Source organism: Ips typographus, linkage group LG7, assembly GCF_016097725.1.
Source record: "Ips typographus isolate SLU linkage group LG7, UJ_Ityp_2.0, whole genome shotgun sequence".
Classification (NCBI taxonomy): Eukaryota; Metazoa; Arthropoda; class Insecta; order Coleoptera; family Curculionidae; genus Ips; species Ips typographus.
Genome location: NC_138428.1, coordinates 8,334,334 through 8,361,779, shown reverse-complemented (window position 1 = coordinate 8,361,779; position 27,446 = coordinate 8,334,334). Strand labels below are relative to the sequence as shown.

Genomic DNA, 27,446 nt, shown 5'->3' with positions numbered 1-27,446 from the left:
CAAAACATGAATTATGAATTATATCTCTTTTTCCTCCAAAATCGCGTCTGGGTTTTCGTCTTTTGTCACCTTTCGCCCGTCAAACGTCTTGTCACTTGTCACGTCACTGTCACTACACTCGATGCTCTTCCTTTCACCATGATGGCTCTTTACTAACTCCTCAAGGGATCATCCATACCGCCCCCCTTGAAATTACCTGGGATTTCAACAGGTGGATTCCTGATAGAGGTTTCGCAATCTTCAAGATCCTCAATTGGAAGTAGACAAATCCGCTGGACGGAGCGGCGAACCGTACCATTTTTGGTGCGAATAGAAACGACTCTCACAAGGTTCCCAGACAGCACAATGACGTTGAAAATATGTCTCTAAGATGTCTGATCCAGACTAACTAGACGTCTTATAGGTGACTGCCTATACCGGATCGGAATCTTTAAGACGTCTCTAAGACGTCGGATGTTACAAATTACAACGACTGAAGACGTCTTTAGTTGAGACATCGTAAAGACGTCGTGAACTACAACGTCTTTAATACATCTGAATTAAGTCAACTTTAGGATCTCGGCTTAATTTTTCCAATTAAATACTAAATAATAAAACGTAGAGCCATGAAATAACATTTAATTTATGATAAAATAAGACACAACGTACAGAAAAATATAACTAAAACATATACCCTAAACTAAACTAATTGTTTTGCACTAAATGTCCTCTAATTTTTAATCCTTTTGCCCCTGTCCTCTTCTATCCGAAGCCCTCCTCAGCCAGAGCTGAATAGATTTTTCTGTCTCCTTTTCAGAAGTACTTATATTAGCAGCTTCAGCTGATTCTAAAAGAAATCAATAGCATATATATATAAAATTCATTTCAATCAATATATACAAAATTTGTCCCCCATAAGTATGTGTATGTATTATATGTATACTCATATGTATATATATATGATTTAATACAAGGAAATGTCAAAAGGAATAATAATTTTAAGTTTTGTTTCAGGTTCTATTAATTGCTGTTATTAAGATCTTTTTGTTTTTGGTAGTTGAAAGTGTTACTATTTAGTTACATGTTAATTTAATACTTCAAAAACAATTGCTAACTTTAGATAGAAGGTGATGACTTTTGTACTTACTTATGATTAACTTTGCTAATTGGGTGTCCTTAAAACAACGATTTCCTTTCCTTCCCAGCCAACTGTACTTCAAGGCAAATTCGTTACTGAGAATTAGTTGTAGAATTCGCTTCACAAAATCGTAAGTATTGCTTCCTCCAATTTTGGACAAACGTTTGATCTGAAAACGCGACGGTTTATTGAAAACTATTTAATGATGAAGGTATATGTTTACTTACTCCATTCATAAATTCAGATTCACTCACAAGAAGAAGTTCTAAATTTTTGAAATCTTCATCTGAATTAATTGGAAATTCATTTTTCTCAAGAAAGCTCTCACATTCTGGTTTGCATTCTCCTACTCTCTGTTTTGTTACTTTCTCTTTTAGATCTCGAACTTCACTAAGTGTGTCTAGAAGTAATCCTCTCAATACCTGTAGTTGTAGTAATACAGACTTAAAATTTCCTCCTAAAATATTTTTAAAAAATTATACTTGTGTTCAAGTTTTAGAAGCAGTATAAATTTTGTTCAAAATCATACTTGGTATATACTCACTATCACTGCAGCAGTTTGGAGCAGCAGTCCTTGAAGGGGTTTGATTGTCTTGAATAGTAACAGATGAACTGTTTTCTCTTATGGTTACTTGATGGGTAACTGGAGTAGTAAAACCTAAACATAATGTTTGAAAATTAGTTAATAATAGTAAGACCTTTTAACTACACAATATTATTACCAGTGGTTGAAGGAGATTGGTGCACACTACCACGTTCTTCACAAGTATTGCTAACTAAAAAAATCACAAAATAGTAGAAATGGCAAAGTACGAATAAACAATAAATACCTTCTTTGCCTTAGGTAACTTAGGTGATTCACATAAAATAGATTGGTCCTCTGAGTCATCATCACTACTTGACATTATTTTTCTTCGTTTACGTCTAGTTAGATTTTCGATATCCGACGCTAAGTCACTCGTTTCCTCAGCCATTTTGGCTTTACTTCTGGCTTTTATATAGTTATCTAAAAAAGTGTAACCATTTCAAATGTGAGTTATGTTTAGTTAAGAAAACAATAATAATATACAGGGTGTCCGGAAAATACGTGTACAACGTTTGACGACAGACTCCTGACGTCAAAATATGTCGATCTAAGCCGACTTAGTTATATCCAAAATTGTCTCGTTTAGCCGGTAGAGGGCGTCAAAAATTTGTAAAAATATTGGTTTTTTACTAAATTACGTGAAAACCTGCTAATGGATTTTAATGAATTTTAGTATGTAGACTAATACTATAAAATGACGTTTTCTAGTAGTATAGTCACCGGCTGTAAATAAGTGGAAGTGTTATAAAAGTGATATAATACGTCAACATTTCTCCTCATTTTTTATATGAACGGCGTTATGACAACCCAGATATTTTTGTCGAGTGACCGGAAGTATTTTGAAGCTATTTTACCTCTTTAATATTTCCCGGTGGATGAGCTGTTTCGCCAGAAAAAAAAAAATTACAATTACCTGCATACATCAAAGTAGGTATAATAAAGTTGAAATTATTTATTGTAAGAAACTAAGTAAACCAAAAACATTACTTAAGCAAATGTGTAAAATGACCGCCATCTTGCTGAATACACTTATCAATACTCTTTAAGAAATGAAATTGTACCCTATCTAATGTCTCGGGGTTATTAAAATGGTTGCCTGCATTTAAAATCCGCTGCAATAAATCATCACGTGTGTTTACAGGAGTATTGTAAACTTCTGTTTTAATAGCTCCCCACAAAAAGAAGTCACACATATTTAACTCAGGAGAACGTGGTGGCCATTTTACTGGTGCATCATTGCCCCTTCCAATCCATCGGTTGGGATATTGATGATGTAAGTATTGCCGAACGGCAACGGAAAAATGGGGCGGGGCACCATCATGCATATACCACATTTGCCTCCGAAGTAAAATTGGCAAATTTTCCAGAAGAATTGGTAATGTGTCTTGCAAAAAATTTAAATAAATATTTCCATCTAACCTGTCTGGAATAACAATGGGACCAATAAGGTAGCGATCAATAATACCTGCCCAAATATTTAATTTAAATTGATGCTGATGATGTGCAACTTTAATGGCATGTGGATTTTCATCGGAATAAATATGTTCGTTGTGCAGATTGGTTACTCCAGATCTTGTAAAGCACGCCTCGTCAGTAAACATAATTGTTCTACAAAAATTTGGATCACGGATTCTTTTGTTTCTAATAATTTGACAAAATGTAAGCCGCATGGGGGGATCAGTCGGTAAAAGTTCCTGGACTTTTTGCACGTGATAAGGATGTAATAACTGTTCTTTTAAAACCTCATAATCGTTTTAGGAACATGTAACTCACGTTCTAAGCGACGGGTACTGGTACTTGGTTCTTCTTCGACTCTTTCCAGAATGTTCTCTTCTGTTTCCACAGTTCGAGTTGTTCGCATACGACCCCTGCCTTCAAAGTTTTTCTCAAACCTGCCCGTTTCTCGAAGATGACGCTCGATATTGGCAAATGTTTGGTGGTTTGGTATTCGACGGTTAGGAAACCTCTCCATGTAAACCCTAACACTCTGACGCCCATTTCCTTGACAAAACCCGTATACCAGGAGCATGTCAACCTTCTCAGAGTTTGTATAATTGTCCATTTTTAATGGTAAAATGAACTTGTAATTCAAGAATGTTGATCGTATACTTGAGTAAATTTCATAGACTGGTGACAATTTGTCAATAATTGTCAAATTTATTAAATGCCATGGCAACTAGGTCACTTAAAAAATTATTGTTACAGGTATTTTTAATATTATTACTATTAATACTAAATATTGTAAATATTTTTTTTCTGGCGAAACAGCTCATCCAACGGAAAATATTAAAGAGGTAAAATAGCTTCAAAATACTTCCGGTCACTCGACAAAAATATCTGGGTTGTCATAACGCCGTAAAAAACCAATATTTTTACAAATTTTTGACGCCCTCTACCGGCTAAACGAGACAATTTTGGATATAACTAAGTCGGCTTAGATCGACATATTTTGACGTCAGGAGTCTGTCGTCAAACGTTGTACACGTATTTTCCGGACACCCTGTATATTTACCAAAAGTTGAATTTCGAAAAATTTTTACGGTATGTGTAGGCCAACAAGTGTTCACATCTTCAGCCTTTTTCAATGCGTTTTGTAGTTTTTGTGATGGATAGGGTGGCCAATGGCATACATTGTCTATAATCCACGAAGATGGGACTGCATCAACTGAGCCATCTTCCATAAATTGCACCACAGTCCAAGTACACTCCATTTTATTTTATTTTTTTGATTGGATGAACTAGGCATTATTTTTAAAACACATATTAAAAATTTACATTTTTTGACATGTTAAAGAAAAGAATTACGACAGGATTTGGTAATAATACTAACAAAATTAACAGTTTGACAAAAGCAATAGGCCTATTTAGCACCATACATAATTTTAGCTGACTTAACATTATTCATAACTTCCGAAGCAAAATAATATGATTTAGCATACATGCCAACCTCTCAACTCATTACAAATACAGATTTTAAATTTGATTTAAGAAATACGTTAATGTAACAAAGGCAAGAGTATGATATCATTTTCAAAATGAAATTTTATGGATTTGCAGTAAACATCATCACCATTTAATTCTTCCAATGGACCCAAAAATCTTTCTTTACTTTTGAAGATATCTATTTCCGAAGAAGGGCAAGGACTGTCATAAAACAAATCTTTGGAAATGTATCTCTGACAAATAAAACCATATCCTTCAGATGATTTTATGATGTTTGATATAACTACAATATCTTTATTTTGTAAAATGCAACAATTATCTGGAGGAGATGTTTTTAAACGAAATGTAGAATAGGTTATTGACTTAAATTGTTCATAGAGTTTATCTGTATTTAGAATTGGCCCATTTAAATGAGGATTCTCAAATAAAGGAAAAGTTTTATGAATTTTATAAACCTGAATTCTTTCTGAATGTCGTTTTACAATTTGCTGTAAAGGCTTCTCATTTTTTCTTAGAGATTTCAAAATTTCTTGCAAAAAATTTTCAAAAGGAAAACTACTGAAATTATTTAAAGGTCCATGGTATCTTACATCATCTGTAATGTGTAGCAAGTTGTGAACATGAGAAGTGTTTTCAACTCCATACAAAATTTGAAAAGTTTTAACAAAGTAGCGTAACAGATCTTCACAATAATCTAATAAATGATTGTATCTAGTTTGAAAGTATTCTCACTGCAACATGTAAACATAAGAAATTTTTATACTGATCTTTACTTAAATGAGCTTTTAATACTATTGATCCAGTATAAAGAAGTATTTGTCGAAACTCAGTGGCTTTCCAACGTTTCAGTTCATTCAAACTTCTGGGCTTTCTATTGAACTCTTGGTACATCTTTTGATAATGAAATTAAAGCCTTTGAAATTAAGGATATCTTAAAAGATGACATTTTAGTAGCAGGTTTTCCAAAACAAAGAAGAAGCAGTATTTTTTTCATCACACCTAAGCAGATTAAATGCATATAGTTAAGTGGGAAACTATGTATCATGTCTAAATCAGGATTATTTTCTAAAATAGTCTTGCCAATATGATGATCTGTATTCTCCTGCCTTCGGAACTGAGTATCTGTTCTCTTATTTGTAATATTGTCACGTTTTGGGGGTGGCGTAGGAAGAGAAACAACAATCGTAGCTCAAGTATGTGGTCTTTATTTATTACTTCGATTACACTAAATAGATCTTACCCCCAGACTAGGAGGGCCGCTAGCACCGCCGCTGGCGGGACGCGCATGGAACACTTTCTGAGAGGGGGTGTGTCGATGCGTGGGTGTGGGGGAATGGGCGTAAGGCCTTCTGAAGTGCCGCCAAGCGGTACCCTCTCGATACGAGCTGGGTCCCCTATGTCCGGCACGCCCAAAGGATTTACTTAAGGCCCTGCAAGCCCTCTTGAAGTGTCGCCAAGCGAAACCCTCTCGATACGAGCTGGGAACCCCTTTGACCGACACGCCCAAAGGACTTACTTCAAGTACTGATAGGTTCAAGAGTTCGGACGGTCACCTCAGGGTTGCGTAAGAACTCTCGTCTTTTCAGCCTGGATTCCAAGAAGGTATCGAGCCGTCCGGGCACTAGAAAGTTCGGACTGATGCTCGATAGACCGACCCAGAGACCAGTGATCTTCCATGGCTTGAGACGCTGATTAAATACCCACATCGTGACCCCAATTTGCCGGTCTTGCTGATTCAGACAGTGCACTAGGGGAGACCGGGGCCCGACTAGGTAACGGAACATAGTGCACTTTATGTTATTCGTGACATCTCCCCCCTCTGAAGAGTGTTCGCCCCGGACACTTAACCCTAACTTAACTATATAACCTACGTGCCGCATGGCTTTATTGACAATGTGTGACCCTTCTTAATTCCAGTTTACTATGCCCCTCTTGTTGTCCCCTCCGCGGTTTTCCTGGAATCTGTCATTCCTTCGTGGAGGGCGGCCTTGTCCCGCGTTGGCTTGTCTTCCTGTGCGCCAGAGCACCCGTTACTCAGTTCGCGGGTTGTGGCGCCCTCTGTTGACTTTCCTTGTCATCTTCGAGGTGCGCTTGATGGTCGCTCGTTTCGTGGGTTCCTAGGTTGTGCTGTCCTTGCGGGAGAGGGCGTAACGGTTTGGTCAACCTGCTTAAATAAGTGTTTTGTAAGTTATGTTTTATTGTTTATACTTATTGTTTAGACTATGTAAGCTTATTTATGAAATATACTGAGTTTGCACCCTACTTACGCAAAATGTTACCCTTACAACTTATTTTATTGTTCAACTGGTCGCCGAAGTGTAAGAACAAGAATAATGGAGTCAGGTAAGTTTACTTTTTCCCGCTTTTCTTATTTTTCTCTTTTTTTTCCTTCTTCTCTTTCTTCTTTTAGCCCCGTGTTTTCAAGGCTTCCCCTGCGGTCGACGGCGGTTGCGGTCCCGGGTGCTGCGTCTCCTGCATTCCGTCCGTCCTGATTTGTCCCAAGTATGTTGTTCTAGGAGCCAGTTTGGGGCTGCCAATCGTTTCCTGCCATTTCATCATCGTTTTTTCTTTTTAAGGGAGTTGCACCGGAGGTGTACATCTTCAAAGTGCAGTTCGGTGATTGGCCCCCCAGCTACCCGGACACGCATGTCCTGCTCCGCGAGGGGTCTTTTTGTGGTCAGATCTGCCTGATCACCTTTACCCCTCGCCTTCGGCGACCTGTTTTACACATATATTATTAGTATTTACTGTTTTTTATCTCTAGTCCTAAATATATCTTTATCCTATCTAGTTGTTTTCTTGTTCTATGTCAAATTTGTGTGACCTGGCTTATTGCTCGTCTACTGTGCGCGCGTTTTCTGTCAGCTGTCGCTCTAGTTGAAGAGCCACACCTTCGGTCAATGTCTTTCCTAATTCTGTCGACTCGTCTATTTTCAACATGAAGGTTCTTGGTACCTGATGGCGTCCTTCTGCCGCCATACCTGATATCTCTAAATTTTCCTGGCTTTTCTGCCTTAGGCCTTCAGTTTTGGTCTTCTGACGGGGTGATTTGTGTTTTTTACGGGAGGTAAGGTAGTGTTTCAGCAAACCGTATAATATAACGCCGATTATTAGTCCTCCGATTAGCCACGTTGTCACGCCCAGCCAGTACTCCCGCGTGCCCCCTTCGGATGCTTGGGGGGCTCCGTTTTCCGTGTGGGCTGTCTGTGCTAATGCGAGTAATGTTGGTCTCCGTAATAGTAAGTAAATTACCGCTATTGATAGGACTATGTTCCACGTGAACATGAAGGAGTGGTTGCCCTGGTGTATTTCCACGTGGGCGAGGTGTTCCTGTTTTTCCCATTCAATGTCCATGTTTAACCTTACTTCTTTTTCTGAGGTTAGGTTAGGTTAGGTTGAAATGTGGCAGGTTTGTGGTCCAGTTACTGTTTAGGCATTCTGATAGGTTATGGAAGGTAGGTAAAAATGCCTGGTTATCTGATGGTTTTAACACGAATGTTTTTAGGTTAGTCCATGCAGCTGGTAGTATGTGCCGTATGGAAGCTGGATTTTCTTCGTCTTTGCAAGGAAATCGTTTTTGGATGACAATGTCCTTGTCTACTAATATTGGCTGGCATTTGCATGGTAAGTTGATTTTTAATGCTCCTGGTAGTCTTAACATTTCCTCCCCGAGTTTAGTGGTGCTTTTAGGGCAGCTGATTGTCGTGTTAGTTTTTTGGTGCGTGATGAGGAATTCTTCGGACCCTGTTTCTGATATGATCATTAGGTTCGACTGGTGGCAATGCATGGGGCAATGTTCCGCTATGTCTTCCACTGTGGATCCATGAAACAGTTTTCGAGCGCACGAAGGGCCTTGCGTTTGGTCGCCCGAGAACCTTGGTAAGTAGCACAACCTATCTTGAAATGGTTTGCATTCGTGTAGTGCAATGCCTGTGATTTCTTTTAGGACCGTGGTTCCCTGGTTATTAGCTACGGCCATCATCAGTGGAGAGTGCTTTAATGTGCATGTCTGACCCTGCCATGCGAATGGGTTTGTCTGGAGTTGGAATAGCTGCCACTGATGGTTTCTTGTTACTGTTGGTACCTTGACGTGTACCACCAGCTGTTCCCCGGAGAAGGTGCACTCGCTTATTGGTATACGGAAGTATGATGCCAAGCTGGATATAGCCAAATCGACGTTGTCTTTCCCTATTTCGTTTTTTATTTTATTTAGATCGCTCCTTAACGTCTCAGGTTGAATTAGTGACAGTGGTATATGTTTATGTCTACATTCTTGTATTGCGGATTGGCTCCGCATTCTCCTAATTAGTAAGATCATTTTCCTAGCCATCCCTAGATTTGCTTGTATGTTTGCCTCTAGAGACCCTGTCGCTAATTCCCTTCCTGCTGTTTCCCTTTTCCGAACCTCGTTTAGGAATTCCTCTAATATGTGCACCCTGTTTTCTGTAGTCTTGATTGCCATGTTGGTTTCTTCCTGGCAGCGTTTCTGTTCTTCAGAACGTGTGCTGATTAATTTCAGCGTATTACTCATAGTACCATGTAGGGCATTTATATGTGCTTCCAGTTTACCCTCTTCCATGGACATTGAATCAAGTTTTTCCTGGGTTGCTACCCCGCAGCAGTAATTAAGCCCGTCCGCAATGAATCCTAGTGAGAACGTTCGTTTCTGACGTTTTGTCTTCCCAGACTCTGTCCACTCCTGGTACCAAGCTGCTTTGTACTTGTCCATCTCTATATCTATTGCCTTTTCTAACTCTTCCAAGTGTTTTTTGGCCCTGCAGTATAACTGTTGGTCATTGCTCCCGCAATTATCTACACGTCTGAACCCTGGTTCCGGGCTTAGTTCAGGTTCTAACCAGGGGATAACGTATGTCAATGGAATAGTGCCCTCATAAAGTATCGTTTCCGGTAGTGTTTTCCACGTTGCTCCAGCTGATACTTCCACATGTTGGGTATCCGCCGTGCCGGGCCTACAAAAATTGTTTTTATTACTGTCTCTGTTCCATGTAGGCCGACCGACTCGTGCTAGTCATTGTTCCTCTTCCCTGCATTCTACGTCTGAATCTACATCGGATATGTCCCCCAATGTCCATTCATCATAGAATGGTAAAATCCTCCCTATGTGTACTATATCCGTTTTCTTTCCTTTTTCCTGTTTTACTTCGTAATTAACCTCACTGAGTTTTTTTGTTATTCTGTAGGGACCGAACCATCGTAGCAGCAATTTCTCACTTTTTCCCACCTTCCTGATTGGGATAAATATTTTCACCCTATCTCCTACCTCAAATTCACCATTTCTGTGGTATTTATCATAAATGTCCTTGTCCTTCTCTTGTTTTTTGTGGATATTATCCGCAGCAATTGCCCTTAACAGTAAAGCCTTCTCTCGTAATTCGTTCGTGTTTGATTCGTCCTCAGTTTCTAAAAGGGTGGCGTCCAGTGGGAGTGTGGGATGCCTCGCGAATATTAGTTGAAATGGGCTAAAACGTGTCGTCTCTTGTTTGGCCGTATTGTATGCAAATGTCACGAAAGGCAGATACGTGCACCAATCTGTCTGCTCTGTGTTGCAGTATTTAGCGTTCAGTTAGGCCGTTGCACGAGGGGTGGTATGCCGTTGTAAAAGTGCTTTTCAGACCCATAATCTGTTGTAGTTCCTGCACTAGTTCGGATTGGAATACCTTGCCTCTATCGCTGAGGATGCTTCTAGGAACGCCGTGAATTAGTATTACACGTTCTAATAGGAACTTTGCCACAGGTCCTGCCTTCCCGTTAGGCAGGGCCGCTGTGATGGCGTATCTTGACGCGTAGTCTGTTACCACCACTATCGTTGTCTTGCCTTGGTTACTCCTCCGGAATGGTCCCAGTAGGTCTATTCCTACCTTATCAAATACTTTGCCCACTTTTATTGGCTGGAGTAACCCTAATGGCTTATCGTTTGTTGGCCCTTTCCTTGCTTGGCAGTCCCTACATCCTTTAATGTAATTCCTGACGTCCTTAGTCATAGAATCCCAATAATATTTGGGAGTAAGTCTACTTATGGTTTTTGTTACCCCCATATGTCCGCTGGTAGGAGCGTTGTGAGCTTCCCACAAAATTTCCTCCCTAAGTGACCGGGGTATCACGAGTGCGTGTTCCAGTCCTTCCTTCGTTTGTGTTGCTCAATACAGAACGTCCTCCCTCAGCCTAAAATTCTTTATTTTCCGTCGTGTCAGTGCGTCGACGTTTGTTGATTCGGGGTTGCTTATTGCTGATTTTAATTCTAGTATGTCCTTATCTTTATTCTGCAATTCTCCTATGTCTAACGTTGATATCGTAAAAGTGGGTATATCGTCTAATTCATCTAATTCGACTTTGCTCCACCCTGCTACCGGGTTTCGTGATAGACAGTCCGCATCTTGGTGCTTACTGCCCTTTTTGTAGACTACCGTGTAGTCAAATTCTGCCAACTTGAGAGCCCAACGTGCTAATCTTCTTGAGTGATCTTTCACATTGTGAATCCAACATAATGCGTGATGATCTGTTACGATTTTTACAGGGTGTCCATAGATTAGATGCCTTAGGTAGGTCATCCCCCAGACTGCTGCTAATAGCTCCAGCTCGCTGATCGAATAGTTCTTCTCAGCTTTTGACAAGGCCCGGCTTATATAGGCTATCGGGTGGTCTTGACCGTCACTGCCTTCTTGGAGCAGAATTGCCCCTATCCCGTCTATACAGGCGTCCGTGTGCATTGTACATCCCACATTAGGATTATAATGTTTTAATACTGGGGATGACGTAAGTTTTTCTTTCAGCAGCTCAAATGCTTTCACCTGATCTTCACCCCAGCAGAATTTGTTCTTTTTTGTGGCCTCATGTAAGGGCCTTGCCAATACCGCGTAGTCCTTTATAAATTTCCTATAAAAATTGCATAATCCCAAAAAGCTTTGTAGGTCCTTTGTTTTCTTTGGTGTGGGGAATTGCTTAATCCCTGCAAGTTTTTCTTCCTCTGGGCTTATTCCTTCTTTGCTTACTGTGTAGCCCAAAATCCTTATCTTTTCCTGTAAATATTCGCATTTACTCGGTTTTAAGGTCAGATTGGCTTCTCTCATTTTCTGGAACACTTTTTATAATTTTGCTAAGTGTTCCTCTAAGTTTTCTGAATAAATAATAATATCATCTAGATATATTAGTATGTCCTTCCACTTTAAGTCCCTAAATATCTTATCTGCAAGTTGTTGGAAGGTTGCTGGTGCATTGCATAGACCAAAGCTTAACACGTTGAATTCGTATGATCCATGTCCCTGTGCCGTGAAAGCTGTGTATTGTTTGGACGACTCTTCTATAGGAATCTGCCAGTAACCCGAGAACATGTCCAAAGTTGTAAAATACTTGGCATTTCCCATGTATGTGAGAATGTTATCGATTTGTGGTATCGGGTAACACGACTTTTTGGTGACCGGGTTTATAGTTCTTTTGTAATCCACGCAGAACCTCGTGGTGCCATCTTTCTTTTTCACCAGTACAACGGGGCTTGCCCACGGCGAGTGGCATGGTCTTATTACTCCGCAATTGAGCATTTCTTTTATTTGTGTGTCAATGATTTCTCGCTCGGATTGTGAGACTCTATAAGGGCGGCATTTTACTGGTTTATCTTCTGTCACTTCTATTTTGTGCTCTATAAGTTGTGTTTTGCCCATATATTTTGGTGACTTGCAAAACACATCCTCATATTCAACCAGTAGACTCTCTAGTTCCCTTTTGAACTGCTTATCCCTAATGTGGTCTTCTAATGTCACCACTTCATCGTCTATTCTCTGTGTTGTAAAGAGTGCTGTGGTGCTCAAACCACTGGGCTCTTCTAGCCGTGCCACCGTTGTGTCTTTGTAAATAACCCTTCTAGTTGGCCCTATGTTCTCGAGGGTCAATGATATAGAGTTTTCGGCTCTTTCTAGGTTGCATAGTAGGTTGTTGCGTACTAGCCATCCCTCATTTTGTAATAACAACATTTCTGTAGATAAGGGTATTTCTGGTTCAGTTTTGATGGATTTTTTCTCTCCTGGCTTCAGAGTGTAATCTTCCTTTGCTTTCAACTTAATTATCAAGCGGTCATCGTTTTCTATGTAGTTCGGCAGGGTGTTCCAGGAGCTGGTTTCTTGGTCGGGGTTCTCTATTTTTTGAAACCAGCACCGTCACACTTGTTTCCTTGAAAGTCTCATACAGCAAGTCTTTAAGCTTCTCCCAATCTGACTCGCTGTTTGCGGATGTCAATCTAGGTATAGCCACCTTACTTATTTTATTTCGTATTGCCCAATCTTTCAATTTCATACAGCAATGTTGGAGCGTATGAGTAGGGATATATTCGCTACCCTCTTCTTTTACTATCATCTGTAGGGTATGTCTGTTTTCTTAAACAAACTGACCACGCTCCCTATGGGTAGCTTTTCTGTGTTGTAATCAGCCAAATGGTCCCTGATGGCTTTTCCCACTCCTCTATCTCTACTGGGAGCCGAAGAGACTGCAACGGCCCATGCAGTGCTGCTCGGAAGACTGAAGATGGACCCCGGCATTTCTTGGACCACCTCTGTCCAGCTTCTTGTTATGCCTGGTTTTTTGGGTGCAGATTTTCGCTTTCCCCCGAGCGTTAACACCAAGTCCTGATTTAGGGTGAGTGTATTAGATATTAAGCAAATTGCTGCCTGCATTTGTCTTAAGAATTCCACGCCCAAAATGAGGGGTTGTGGTGTATTCTCTAATATTGTTGCTTTAATTTCTAATTTTTTCATGTAGTTCCCTCTGAGCTCCAGTGATGCCATTGTTTCGCCTAGGCGAACAATGGCGAAAAGCAACGTGGGTGGGTCTCTGATTCTATGTTTTTTGTTGACTAGGAGATGGCTTATCACATTTAGCTCCGCGCCTGTGTCGATGATCGCCGGTACGTAATAGTCATTTACAACAGTATTAATATACAGTATTTTGTGGCACGTCGGGCCCCGAGTCGAGAGGGTGACGGGGCTTAGTTTTGCCACCCCCTGGAGTTTGGGTGTGGCTGCTAGGGTTTGCCGATCTCAAGTTGTACGCTTTTCTCATTCCTGTTGGGGCGTACGGCTGGGTGTGGCCACGGATATGGAGATCAGTAGCCCCGGGATTCAACAAGGCGCCTCCACCATGTCACGTTTTGGGGGTAGCGCAGGAAGAGAAACAACAATCGTAGCTCAAGTATGTCTTCTTTATTTTTATACTGAAGATAACACTTAACCAATTCTTACCCCCAGATTAAGAGGGCCGCCAGCACCGCTGCAGGCGGGATGCACATGGGACACTCTCTACGAGGGGGTGTGTGGGGTGTGTGTGTGTGTGTGTGTGTGCGTAAGGCCTTCTGATGTGCCGCCAAGCGGAACCCGCTCGATACGAGCAGGGTGCCTCTATGTCCGACACGCCCGAAGGATTTACTTAAGGCACTGCAAGCCCTCTTGAAGTGTCGCCAAGCGAAACCCGCTCGATACGAGCAGGGAGCCCCTATGACCGACACGCCCAAAGGACTTACTTCAGGTACTGATAGGGTCAAGAGTTCGGACGGTCACCTCTTGGTTGCGTAAGAACTCTAGTCTTTTCAGCCTGGGCTTCCAAGAAGGTATCGAGCCGTCCGGGCACTAGAAAGTTCGGACTGATGCTCGATAGACCGACCCAGAGACCAGTAATCTTAGATGGTTTGAGACGCTGATTAAATACCCACATCATGACCCCAATTTGCCGGTCTTGCTGATTCAGACGGTGCACTGGGGGAGACCGGGGCCAGACTAGGTAACGGAACATAGTGCAACTTATGTTATTCGTGACAATATTTATTTCACAATACCGAGGTACAGTAAAAAGGGCTATCGGCCGCGTGGCCTTTCTGCCCATGGTACATGCGAGAGAAAAAAAAAATAAATTCTGGTCAACACACTTAATTAACATAACAATAATGTCTATATACACTAATATTTACATACATACAGATGTTTTTTACACTTAATTGAAATGCTCCAACAGAGTAGAGTGGGGAGACGTGAAACGGGATTGTCGAGTTGGTCTTTGAAGGGAAATAGGGTTTATTATGGTCCAGTTCTGGGGGTTGTTGTTCCATTTTGTCTGTAGTTGTGTTAGTCGTTCAGTAATTCTTGTCATTTTAGTTCGTTCGTACAAAAATTCATTGGATGGGTTGTGAAGCGGGTTTTGGGGGAAAAATAAAATATTTAACCAATAATTTTATATCTAGGAAAAATTTCCTGTATGACAATGACAACATAACATGCCAGTGGGCTTATCTGTGAGTCTTGTAATACAGTGTATATTCCATGAAATTGATATCACAATATTATTCAGCCTTGTTGGGATATTAACATTTAGAATGTGACAAAAATTTTTGATTTCATACAGAAAATGTTTTTTTTAATTTTAAAAATTATGTCACATTTCAAGCAAGGTGTGTAATATTTTAGTAATATTATTATTAAACACACTTACAAAAATAATTCAATTTAAAAAACTTAATGAAACTTACATGGTCCATGCATGTTCCAAAAATGGTTAGTATCTGGGAAAATCTTGGTCCTCTCGGTACAGCTTTAAAGGTAAAGTCCACGAAGTTCTGTAGAAAGTCGGCGTTTCCAAATATAATAGCCTCAGCGTCTCCAGCATTCACAGATCCTGAAAAAAACAAACCACTAGCACAGTTGCTGTACTTGGCTTGGGGAATGTGTGGTGTGTTAATCCGCCGCCATCTCCTCATTGAACGTCTGATGGAGTTGAATGTCACCAATTCAGTTCCTTCGACATTGCTGCAAGAAAAATCAGATTATTACTATTTTTTTTCTTTATTTATAATATAAAAATATAATTATGTACACCTACTTTAAGGCAATTCTATCGTAATGTTCTTGAGGTTCCTCTCTCCACAGTACAGTCATTCCTTAGCTGAGTCCTCAAAAGTTGGGCTGCTGCTGCTCCGTCGACTCTTGGATGGTTGTGGTGGGGATTGATGTCCTGGAATTCTCCTTCGGCTTGTACTTTTCCTGAAGCTGAACATCCAGTGTGAGGGTATTGGCTACAGGTGTAGTACCTATTCAAAGAAAACAATGGTTAATTTAATAATAGTTTGTGGGGGTTCTATGATTCTGAACCAATATTTGAGTACTCACCGATTACCATTACGATTTGCTCGTAATTTGTAGAAGTAGCCGTTATGGCAAAACCTTGGTCGCTTCCTCCTTGCTGGTTCCATGGCTCTGGGGGGATTCCTGAATCTAACTGAAAAAAATCTAGACAACAAATTATTAACAAATAAAAATAAAATCGACTAAATAGACTCTGTAAAAAAATAATAATCGCAAATCGTGTGGAATCGCTTTCAGATCGAAATCGTTGGGCAAAAAATGTCTTTCAACAAAATATGGCTTGGATGCTAATGGATAAAAAATCTATCACATCTATAAAGCTCGACAATTCGGAAAGAAATGATCTATCCGTTACTTCAAACTGCAGACTGCAGGTCGGTCTTTTTTCTCCTACTCCTGCTGGATGCTTGGCGCGAAAATCCTGAAGTTAGTTACTTCCGGAAATGTTACCTTAAAAGGGAATATGCATTCATAACCAAATCAACTAACAATAGAAAAATAAGATTTCAGGTATCAAGAAAAAAAAAAACAGTTTGCTTCCATTAGTGATTTTTGTATTAAAAAATTGTCCCAGTCATTTTCTAATAATTGATTTGGTGTTATGAATTCAATAATTTTTGAAATTGATGACGTTTTCCATTGTTATGTTTATAGCGAAACTCGTATTGTGCTGCATTGTTTTAATGAAATTGTATAGAGCAGGACGGAAATACTCTAAACGATCACCAATAGAAAATGCTATTAGATTTTAAGCTTATAACTTTATAGTGGCCGTTTCGTGAACGTAATGGAATTAATAATAGTCACTCTTCTGCCGTCTTATACTTTGGCAATTAGGGCATAAAGTAAATAGTCGCTACTGTACTATTAACTATTAATTCACAGTTTTGCTACGCTTGGCATTTAAAGTTTCATACTCCGTCACATAAAGCAAAAGATACCATCATTTTTCTTCCTAAACCGATTCTGCTACTTGGTCTCGATAAATTTCTTCTAAAAAGTTTATCTGTACATTTTGTCGTTTTTGACATATTTACCATTAAAAATTGAAATTTTTAGTATTTGGAAGGCCGTAGCAGGTAAACGGTTGATATTAGCACAAAACGGCTTGCATATGTTTCTATCTTACTTTTATATGAAATTGACATTTGTCAAATTTTGCAGTATGACCTTTAGTATACACCAGAAATAGTTAAGATAGGAACATGCAAGCCATTTTGTTCTAACTGAGGAGCTCTGCTTAGGAGCTGCGATATTCCAAAATGTAAAAATGTCATTTTTATACGTCAATATCTCGAAAACCGTTGCAGGTAGATATACATATTATGAATAAAAATAAAATATTATATAGTTATTATTCATGAAACATACTTGAAATCGTTAGCAGAATAAAGTGTCAATATATTGTCAAATAAAATAAGATAACCCATATATACCAGGTGTCCAAGAGCACCCTGGACATAGGAGATTAACATGGGAAAACGGTTTTGATTTTTTTGCGCCTGTACGGTTGATTTGATTGAAAAATCGTATTAATGAAAGTTGTAGTACCTATCACGGACTAGTTTTCTGTATTTTTTTCGGATCTCTAACTTGAGCCCTATCGTCGTAAAACACGAATAAAAATGCTAAAATTTTAACTTTTACCTGCACTGTATAAGCGGTTGCCGAGCAACCGTACCCGCAACAATGATCTGTTTACCCGTTGCCCGACAACCGCCTATACAGTCCAGGCCAAAAGTTTAAATTTTCTCATTTTTGTTCGTGTTTTACGACGAAAGGGCTCAAGTTAGAGATCCGAAAAAAATACAGAAAACTAGTCCGTGATAGGTACTACAACTTTCATTATTACGATTTTTCAATCAAATCAACCGTACAAGCGCAAAAAAATCAAAACCGTTTTCCCATGTTAATTTCCTATGTCCAGGGTGCTCTTGGACACCTGGTATATATGCATGCATTTCTATCTTAGTCGCCTCCATACATAACCCAGGCCGCCCAAGCCTCCACTATAACCGCCATAGTTACAGGAATGTATTTTGCATGATTACGCTTCATAATTCAAGGTTTTTCATGGGCACAGCAGAGGGTAAGGAAAAACTATAAGGAAAAAAGTTGTATATAGGTATGGGTTTTAAATGTAACCGGCCTCCACGATGCTGCGGTTAACTGGCCTCCGCGCATATACAGCGCCATGTAGAACCGACGCAGGCGTCACCGACACAGTTGCCAATTTATCTGTCTGGTTCGCCGACTGATTAGGCCTTGACAGCTAAAAATAGATTTCTTGGAACAGGAAGCGTATTTTACTATTCAGGCCAGCCGTATTTACGTTGTTTTTCGATCGCTACAGGAGCCACATTAGACAGTTTTGGTGTTCTATATTATTACTGATCGTATAGTTTCTGCGTTATTTATTCTAATATTAGACACATGTCTGACAGTAACTGAATATAATGACATCAATATTGATTTTTGTTTCTTTTTTAACTTAACTCAAGCAAATTGATAAAATATATGGTTGAACAAGTTTTGTCAAACATTGCAAATGATTATAATCGTTTATTAATTTATTATGTTCACTTTGACTTGCATTTCTAAACTATCTCATTTTAATTATAATACCAGTCCTTGAGTATTAAAATCAATATTGTTATTATTTTATATACGTGATTTATTCCTTAGATTAACAATGTTATTGAGTTGGGTCATTTTGTGTCCTCAATTTTTCAATAGGTCGTTAAAAAGGAAATTTCCTATTGTTTGTTTAAAACTTTAAATTCTAGTTTTTTGGGGGAAACAAATTATAGTTTTTAGAGTGGCAAATTAAAGAACGTTCTAACTTATAACGCTTTATATTAAAAAAGCCTGTCATTTTTGTTTGACGACCAAGTAACATTTTAGCGTAAAAAAGCCTTGCCTATAATTTGTTCAAAAATTTGTTCAGTTTATACACTAAAATTTTCGTATTTTCAGGAACTTTTAGTGTCTTTCAACTGATTTGTTACAAAAAAATCAACAAATGTAATTTTCCATAGTACCAAAGTAAAAAAATGCATTATTATTTGATGCTTGTAGACAAAAAACTATTTGCCGAGTCTAATACATATATTCATGTGCCAATATGAAGAAAAAGTTTAAAAACGTAACCTTACCAATAACTGTCTAATATCAGGCAAAAAACACCATCAATAATAAGTAGTGAACGTCAAGGAATTTGACTTGCACTTTTTCATTTATGTAAACTATGTCAAAATGCCTTTTGTGATCCTTTTCGGGTAAAAAAAAATCGACAAAAACTTGGAATAAAATGTCTGCTTTAAATTTAGATTTAATTCAGCATATAACTAATCCTTCTTATAAAGAAATAAAACTATTCACAAAATGAAATAAGGTAAAACTATCAATAGATGACGACCATAAAAAGTCTAAAAAAGTTAAAAATGAACCCCCAGGCGAAAGGTCAAAATATTTGATGGAATTTAAACCAGTATAGTTTCGTCCAAAAACAAGTTATTCTCAATGAAACTGATGTACTACCTGCCATAAATATGGACCCAAAGTTTATTTCGAGTATGGCAGCCGGAAATCAGTGTGAAGAGAGAGAGGGATTAGCTATATTTGGAAGAAACTGAGAACCAATGCAACTTGCGAGTGTCATCTATTGGCAGATGGCCATGCCATCTTTAGTAGAGCATGTTGTCTATTGCTAAAAACGCATGCCATCTTTTAGCAAATTGGGCATATTTATGGGATATGCACCACTTCAAAATAAATAAAAGTTATAAATTTGTTGTCGAACCATAGGGTCGATAAAAAAGGCTATGGCAAATAACTAGTTCTACAGTTTGTTTAAAAACATAATAATTAGAACTGTATTATAAATGTTTACATTTTATCTTCAGAGTGCCACATAAAGGAATGATTGCCTTAGTATACAGGGTGTAAATTTTAAAGTAATCTTTTCTACACCACAATTTCTGGGACAGTCTGTTCCAACTGACACTTATTTTTTTCAATTGGGCAAGATGTAAATCCGTATGCATCCGAGGGTTTTCAGTGCAGCACACTGTATATTAACTTGTCTTAAAATGTTGTTATTTGAAGCTTATTGTTATTTTTTATTGCAGCAGTATGCAATGCGCATGGCGCTAATTCAAATTCAACATGCAAAAAAAATGTGAAATGCCTAATATATTTTAACAAGAAGGGACATAATTTCTTTGATGATGGGTGATGTTTTTGGCTGACCTCGGTTTCCTTTGGTAGGAAACATGTTGCCGGTTGTCTCTTTCTTTGAAATGAAATTGCATCCAATTTTCAGAATCAATATATAATAAACTAATTTTTTATAATCATTGTTTACTTCTTTTGAGTCAAAGTGTTTTAAGTTCGCCTATTAATCTTGTAAGATATAAGTCCTTCGCTTTCCTCTTTTCAACTGTCTGTTCTTGTTAAATAGCTATTCTTTGATATTAGCTACTAAATAGTATTCAAACAATATTGTCTAAAAGTTTTATAGCAATCCATTCAGAATGGATACTTTACTACTATACTTTTATTTTACTGGCTCTTAACCTAGTACATAATTACTGTCAAAATAAATGAACGTAAAAAAGTAAAAAATTACTTCTGTCCATTGACAATTTTTACATTTTTGGCTGACATTTTTGTACAACAAAATACTGAAATTTTGCACAACACTAAGACTTTAAAACAGTAAAAGCTAATTAGTTAGATATGTTTAAGTTGGTTATCCTTCTAAGTTACTTTTCAAAAACTGCACTCCTACTAGTCAATTCGCCTAATGGTGGAAGTGTTCGAATTAAGGTGCAACACCATAAAATGTAATATAAATAGACATTACGCTTGCAAGTTTGTGAATTAAATTTTAACCTTTTACTATTAGAATTCTAAACAGAAGACATCTTTCAAAAATACACCGTAATTTAAAAATTTCGAAACATGGTAGCAATTTTAAATTTTAAAAATCTCCAACGTGTGTTTGAGATACCATTCAGACCTATATTGTATATGACACAACTAAAGTTCTAAAATGTTCCCAGCTATTAATTAATCTAGGTTGTATGCAAAAACGTCTAGTACAATTTTTCGTATGCTGTATTCTGTAATTAATAAAGGAATTACTTTTATTTTCAACCAGGTATTTAATAACGTATTTCTTATGGTAAACCAGGTGGAAAGATGTAAATTACCTGCTCTTACTTTCCACCCGGGTAAATGTCACTTTCCACCGGGTGAATAAGATCAATATGCGTTTTGTCATATCTGAGCTTACTTTTATAGTTAAGAGACTGTGCCGCCACCTCTGCAACAGCTCGCAGCTCAGGTGATGATGAGTAACATCTGCGTCTTCAGAAATCTCCATGTTAAAAGCACTTTAAGAGACGTTTCAGCTCCAAATATGAAAGGCAGAATAGCACAATAATGGCGTTGTCAAGATAGTAAACAAATCACCAGTCGTTTATTATGGTTGAAGTCATAACTACTCGTACCTATACTACCTTATTGTTAGAGACTATTAGCAATCAATATTTCAACCGAATGATTTATTAAAAGTTTGATGAGATTTTGATAAATGGTTGAAAATAAAATAGTATACAAACCACGGTAGAAAGTTTAATTTCTGTCTCTTGATAAAGTTCACAAAATAACCATAAATTTTGCTGTTTCAAAAGAAGGTCGAAAATATTTAAATTTTGGTTCCTTTCCAAGTTAGCGCAATACTATCAAAGTCGAAAACTTATAATAGACAGAATTAAAAAATGAAGTCAACCAGTTGGTCTCTACTTCCGACATGAATAAAGTTCCTCTCTCTAAAATATTCTAAATGAGTATGCCAAGTCAGCTTTAGTTTCATACATAACTTTTAAAAGATCACACATTCAATTAATGAAGCCGATATTGGTGCGACACTCTGTATAAGACAGCAAACTAGTTAGGACGCCCAGTATATATTAATATAAGTTGAGTGGCCTTCAAATTCGTTATGTACTCTCGATCATTTGGCCTCCAACCCCTCACTCTCTATATGCAACTACGAAATTTGGTATATGCTCGATCAACTGGCCTCCAGTGAGTTATGCCGCGGTGTTGCCGCTTTTTGAGTCGGCTTAGCGGTATTTTATGCGGAGTTGATGCCGCACAGGCCATGTGTCGTTTGTATAAACGTATGAGATCGCTCCGCCACGTGGTGGAATTTTCGTGAACTACATTGTATAACTGTATATGTATTGCTAAAATGGCCTCCGACATAAATTTTGCGTACGGCCTCCAGGAGGTCAGAGAGACATCCTGAGAAATTATTAAGGTCGATTCGTATTGGCCTCCGATTTTCGAATTCGCCTCCGTTTGGAGGCGTGTGCGAATGTTAAACTATGCGAGTCGGAGGTGTATATGTCGAAATGCATATATATATTGTCACGAATAACATAAGTTGCACCATGTTCCGTTACCTAGTCTGGCCCCGGTCTCCCCCAGTGCACTGCCGAATCAGCGAGACCGGCAAATTGGGGTCATGAGACGAGTATTTAATCAGCGTCTCAAGCCATCGAAGATTACTGGTCTCTGGGTCGGTCTATCGAGCATCAGTCCGAACTTCTAGTGCCCGGACGGCTCGATACCTTCCTGGAAATCCAGGCTGAACAGACTAGAGTCCTTACGCAACCCAGTGGTGGACCGTCGGGACTCTTGACCCTTTCAGTACCTAAAGTAAGTCCTTTAGGGCGTGTCGGTCATAGGGGTTCCCTGCTCGTATCGAGCAGGTTTCGCTTGGCGACACTCCAAGGGGGCTTGCTGTAAAGTAAATCCTTCGGGCTTGTCGGACATAGGGGTTCCCTGCTCGTATCGAGCGGGTTCCGCTTGGCGGCACATCAGGAGGCCTTACGCACACTCACACACACACACCCCCACCACCCCCTCGTAGAGAGAGCCCCATGGGCGTCCCGCCTGTAGCGGTACTAGCGGCCCTCTTAATCTGGGAGTAAGATTTAGTTAGGCATCATCGTCAGTATACAAATAAAGGAGACATACTTGAGCTACGTTTGTTGTTTCTCTTCCTGCGCTACCCCCAAAACGTGACATGGTGGAGGCGCCTTGTTGAATCCCGGGGCTACTGATCTCCATATCTGTGGCCAAACCAAGCCGTACGCCCTAACAGGAATGAGAAAAGCGTACAACTTGAGATCAGCAAATCCTAGCAGCCCCATTCAACCAAGGCACAGGAGCTCAAGCGTAGGAGACCCTTGGATGCAAGAAACAGATTACCTAACCCTTACGCTTGTAAATACAAGAAGGGATGACACTGAGCAGCCACAAGAACCAGAAAACGATCTGGAAAATACAGTGATAGAGACAGGAGCACAAGTACACCCTGAGAAAGGAGATAAAGCATTAGAAGGCAAGAAGGGGTCAAGAGAAATGGCGGACATTACCATTTCGGCGGTTGAGGCAGGGGAAAAAACACCCGCACTACCTCAATTCATCAGCCCACCAACGTTCAACCCGGGCAGTGATTCAGCCCCTCAGTTTATCGGCACATACGAGCGAACGGCAGTGGCCAATAGCTGGAACGATGCGTTAAAAATACTATACTTTCACTCGTACCTGCAGGGCGCCGCAAACATTTGGTATAGAGAATATAAAGCAGCAAACCCTGACAGCAACTGGCAACACATTTGTCAATGCATTCAAGACTGAGTTTAGCGACGGTATCAACAGTCGCCATTTGCTTGCAAAGTTAAGGCAAAGGAAGCAAAGGGACCTGGAACAGACAAAGAATTATTTCTATGATCTAAGGGTCCTATACGAAGAATACAAAGAAAACGTAGATCTCGACGAATTCGTAGATATTTTCCAGAGTGGGCTAAAAGATATACCAAGAGCTAAATACTACTGGCTCACAAATTTTCCTAATAACCCACCTAGGAACTTGGACGAAGTCAAAAAACTTTGCATCACAATAGATAACGCTCCTGAAAAGTTCTCGACACCGCTCACTTTTAGACCGCAGCATCAAATAGAAGAACAGGCCGCTGGACCAGTAGAACAAAGACAGTCACCTTTTGGCAATCCCCGCCCTTACAGAACCCCGCCACCGCTCAGGAGAGACTATGGCACAAACCATGCCAGTAATCCAGAAAGACAGTACCAATCCACGAGGACATATGACAACAGGCTCAGGTGCTACAACTGCGGTAAAATAGGCCACTTTGCTGCTGTGTGTAGAAGTAGACAGCAGCACCCAAACTCCAGGGGGTGGCAAAACTAAGTCCCGTCACCCTCTCCACTCGGGGCACAACGTGCTATAAGATACTATACATAAATGCTGTTGTGAACGATTATTACGTACCGGCGATTATTGACACAGGTGCGGAACTAAATGTGATAAGCCATCTCCTGGTCAACAAAAAACATAGGATCAGAGACCCACCCACGTTGCTTGTGACAGCTGGCGGTCAGAAAGTAAGAAGTCTAGGCGACACATTGGCATCACTGGAGCTCAGAGGCAATTACAAGAAAAAATTAGAAATTAAAGCAACGATATTGGAGAATACACCACAACCCCTTATTTTGGGCATGGAGTTCTTAAGGGAAATGCAGGCAGCAATTTGCTTAATATCCAACATACTCACCCTAAATCAAGATTTGGTGATACCGCTCGGTGCAAAGCAAGATTCTGCATCCAAAAAACCATGCAAAACACGAAGCTGGAGAGAAGTGATCCAAGAAATACCTGGGTCCATCTTCAGTCTTCCGAGCAGCACTGCATGGGCCGTTGCAGTCTCTTCGGCTCCCAGTAGAGATAGAGGAGTGGGAAAAGCCATCAGGGACCATTTGGCAGATTACAACACAGAAAAGCTACCCATAGGGAGCGTGGTCAGTTTGTTTAAGAAAAACAGACATACCCTACAGATGATAGTAAAAGAAGAGGGTAGCGAATATATCCCTACTCATACGCTCCAACATTGCTGTAGGAAATTGAAAGATTGGGCAATACGAAATAAAATAAGTAAGGTGGCTATACCTAGATTGACATCCGCAAACGCAAACAGCGAGTCAGATTGGGAGAAGCTTAAAGACTTGCTGTATGAGACTTTCAAGGAAACGAGTGTGACGGTACTGGTTTCAAAAAATAGAGAACCCCGACCAAGAAAGACCAAGACACAAACCAGCTCCTGGAACACCCTGCCGAACTACATAGAAAACGATGACCGCTTGATAGTTAAGTTGAAGGCAAAGGAAGATTACACTCTGAAGCCAGGAGAGAAAAAATCCATCACAACTGAACCAAAAATACCCCTATCTACAGAGATGTTATTAGTACAAAACGAGGGATGGCTAGTACGCAACAACCTACTATGCAACCTAGAAAGAGCCGAAAACTCTATATCATTGACCCTCAAGAACATAGGGCCAACTAGAAGGGTTATTTACAAAGACACAACGGTGGCACGGCTAGAAGAGCCCAGTGGGTTGAGCACCACAGCACTCTTTACAACACAGAGAATAGACGAAGAAGTAGTGACATTAGAAGACCACAAACTGGACCACATTACGGATAAGCAGTTCAAAAAAGAACTAGAGAGTCTACTGGTTGAATATGGGGACGTATTTTGCAAGTCACCAAAATATATGGGCAAAACACAACTGATAGAGCACAAAATAGAAGTAACAGAAGATAAACCAGTGAAATGCCGCCCTTATAGAGTCTCACAATCCGAGCGAGAAATCATTGACACACAAATAAAAGAAATGCTCAATTGCGGAGTAATAAGACCATGCCACTCGCCGTGGGCAAGCCCCGTTGTACTGGTGAAAAAGAAAGATGGCACGACGAGGTTCTGCGTGGATTACAAAAGAACTATAAACCCAGTCACCAAAAAATCATGTTACCCGATACCACAAATCGATGACATTCTCACATACATGGGAAATGCCAAGTACTTTACAACTTTGGACATGTTCTCGGGTTACTGGCAGATTCCTATAGAAGAGTCGTCCAAACAATACACGGCTTTCACGGCACAGGGACATGGATCATACGAATTCAACGTGTTAAGCTTTGGTCTATGCAATGCACCAGCAACCTTCCAACAACTTGCAGATAAGATATTTAGAGACTTAAAGTGGAAGGACATACTAATATATCTAGATGATATTATTATTTATTCAGAAAACTTAGAGGAACACTTAGCAAAATTACAAAAAGTATTCCAGAAAATGAGAGAAGCCAATCTGACCTTAAAACCGAGTAAATGCGAATATTTGCAGGAAAAGATAAGGATTTTGGGCTACACAGTAAGCAAAGAAGGAATAAGCCCAGAGGAAGAAAAACTTGCAGGGATTAAGCAATTCCCCACACCAAAGAAAACAAAGGACCTACAAAGCTTTTTAGGATTATGCAATTTTTATAGGAAATTTATAAAGGACTACGCGGTATTGGCACGGCCCCTACATGAGGCCACAAAAAAGAACAAGTTCTGCTGGGGTGAAGATCAGGCGAAAGCATTTGAACTGCTGAAAGAAAAACTGACGTCATCCCCAGTATTAAAACATTACAATCCGAATATAGGATGTACAATGCACACGGACGCCTGTATAGATGGAATAGGGGCAATTCTGCTCCAAGAAGGCAGTGACGGTCAAGACCACCCGATAGCTTATATAAGCCGGGCCTTGTCAAAAGCAGAGAAGAACTATTCGATCAGCGAGCTGGAGCTATTAGCAGCAGTCTGGGGAATGACCTACCTAAGGCATCTAATTTATGGACACCCTGTAAAAATCGTAACAGATCACCACGCATTATGCTGGATACACAATGTAAAAGATCACTCAAGAAGATTAGCACGTTGGGCTCTCAAGTTGGCAGAATTTGACTACACGGTATATAAAAAAGGCAGTAAGCACCAAGATGCGGACTGCCTATCACGGAACCCGGTGGCAGGATGGAGCGAAGTCGAATTAGATGAATTAGACGATATACCCACTTTCACGATATCAACGTTAGACATAGGAGAATTGCAGAATAAGGATAAGGCCATACTAGAATTAAAAACAGCAATAAGCAACCCCGAATCAACAAACGTTGACGCACTGACACGGCGAAAAATAAAGAATTTTAGGCTGAGGGAGGGCGTTCTGTATAGAGCAACACAAACTAAGGAAGGACTGGAACACGCACTCGTGATCCCCCGGTCACTTAGGGAGGAAATTTTGTGGGAAGCTCACAACGCACCTACCAGCGGACACATGGGGGTAACAAAAACTCTGAGCAGACTTACTCCCAAATACTATTGGGATTCGATGACTAAGGACGTCAGAAATTACGTTAAAGGTTGTAGGGACTGCCAGGCGAGAAAAGGGCCAACAAATGATAAGCCATTGGGCTTACTCCAGCCAATAAAAGTGGGCAAAGTATTTGATAAAGTAGGGATAGACCTACTGGGACCATTCCGGAAAAGTAACCAAGGCAAGACAACGATAGTAGTAGTGACAGACTACGCGTCAAGATACGCCATCACAGCGGCCCTGCCTAACGGGAAGGCAGGACCTGTGGCAAAATTCTTATTGGAACGAGTAATACTAATTCACGGCGTTCCTAGAAGCATCCTCAGCGATAGAGGCAAGGTATTCCAATCCGAAC

General features: G+C 39.8%; 2 protein-coding genes and 1 long non-coding RNA gene across 4 annotated transcripts in view; all 3 read right to left on the bottom strand.

Moving 5' to 3' along the window:
• Nucleotides 1–27,446, bottom strand: part of LOC145732027 (uncharacterized) — a 143,048-nt gene that overhangs the window by 39,925 nt on the left and 75,677 nt on the right. The window lies entirely within an intron of this gene.
• LOC145731906 (uncharacterized) lies at nt 592–2,091 on the bottom strand. Its single transcript, XM_081983899.1, has 6 exons — nt 2,016–2,091; nt 1,840–1,956; nt 1,662–1,775; nt 1,345–1,574; nt 1,127–1,286; nt 592–826 (listed from the first exon to the last, which is right to left on the bottom strand). The coding sequence occupies exons 1-6, from the start codon at nt 2,089–2,091 to the stop codon at nt 717–719; spliced, it is 807 nt and encodes a 268-aa protein (XP_081840025.1). The 3' UTR covers nt 592–716.
• On the bottom strand, nt 15,531–16,329 carry LOC145731905 (uncharacterized). The gene is made up of 2 exons (XR_014178913.1): nt 15,806–16,329; nt 15,531–15,726 (listed from the first exon to the last, which is right to left on the bottom strand). It is a non-coding gene; the product is annotated as an uncharacterized LOC145731905 (long non-coding RNA).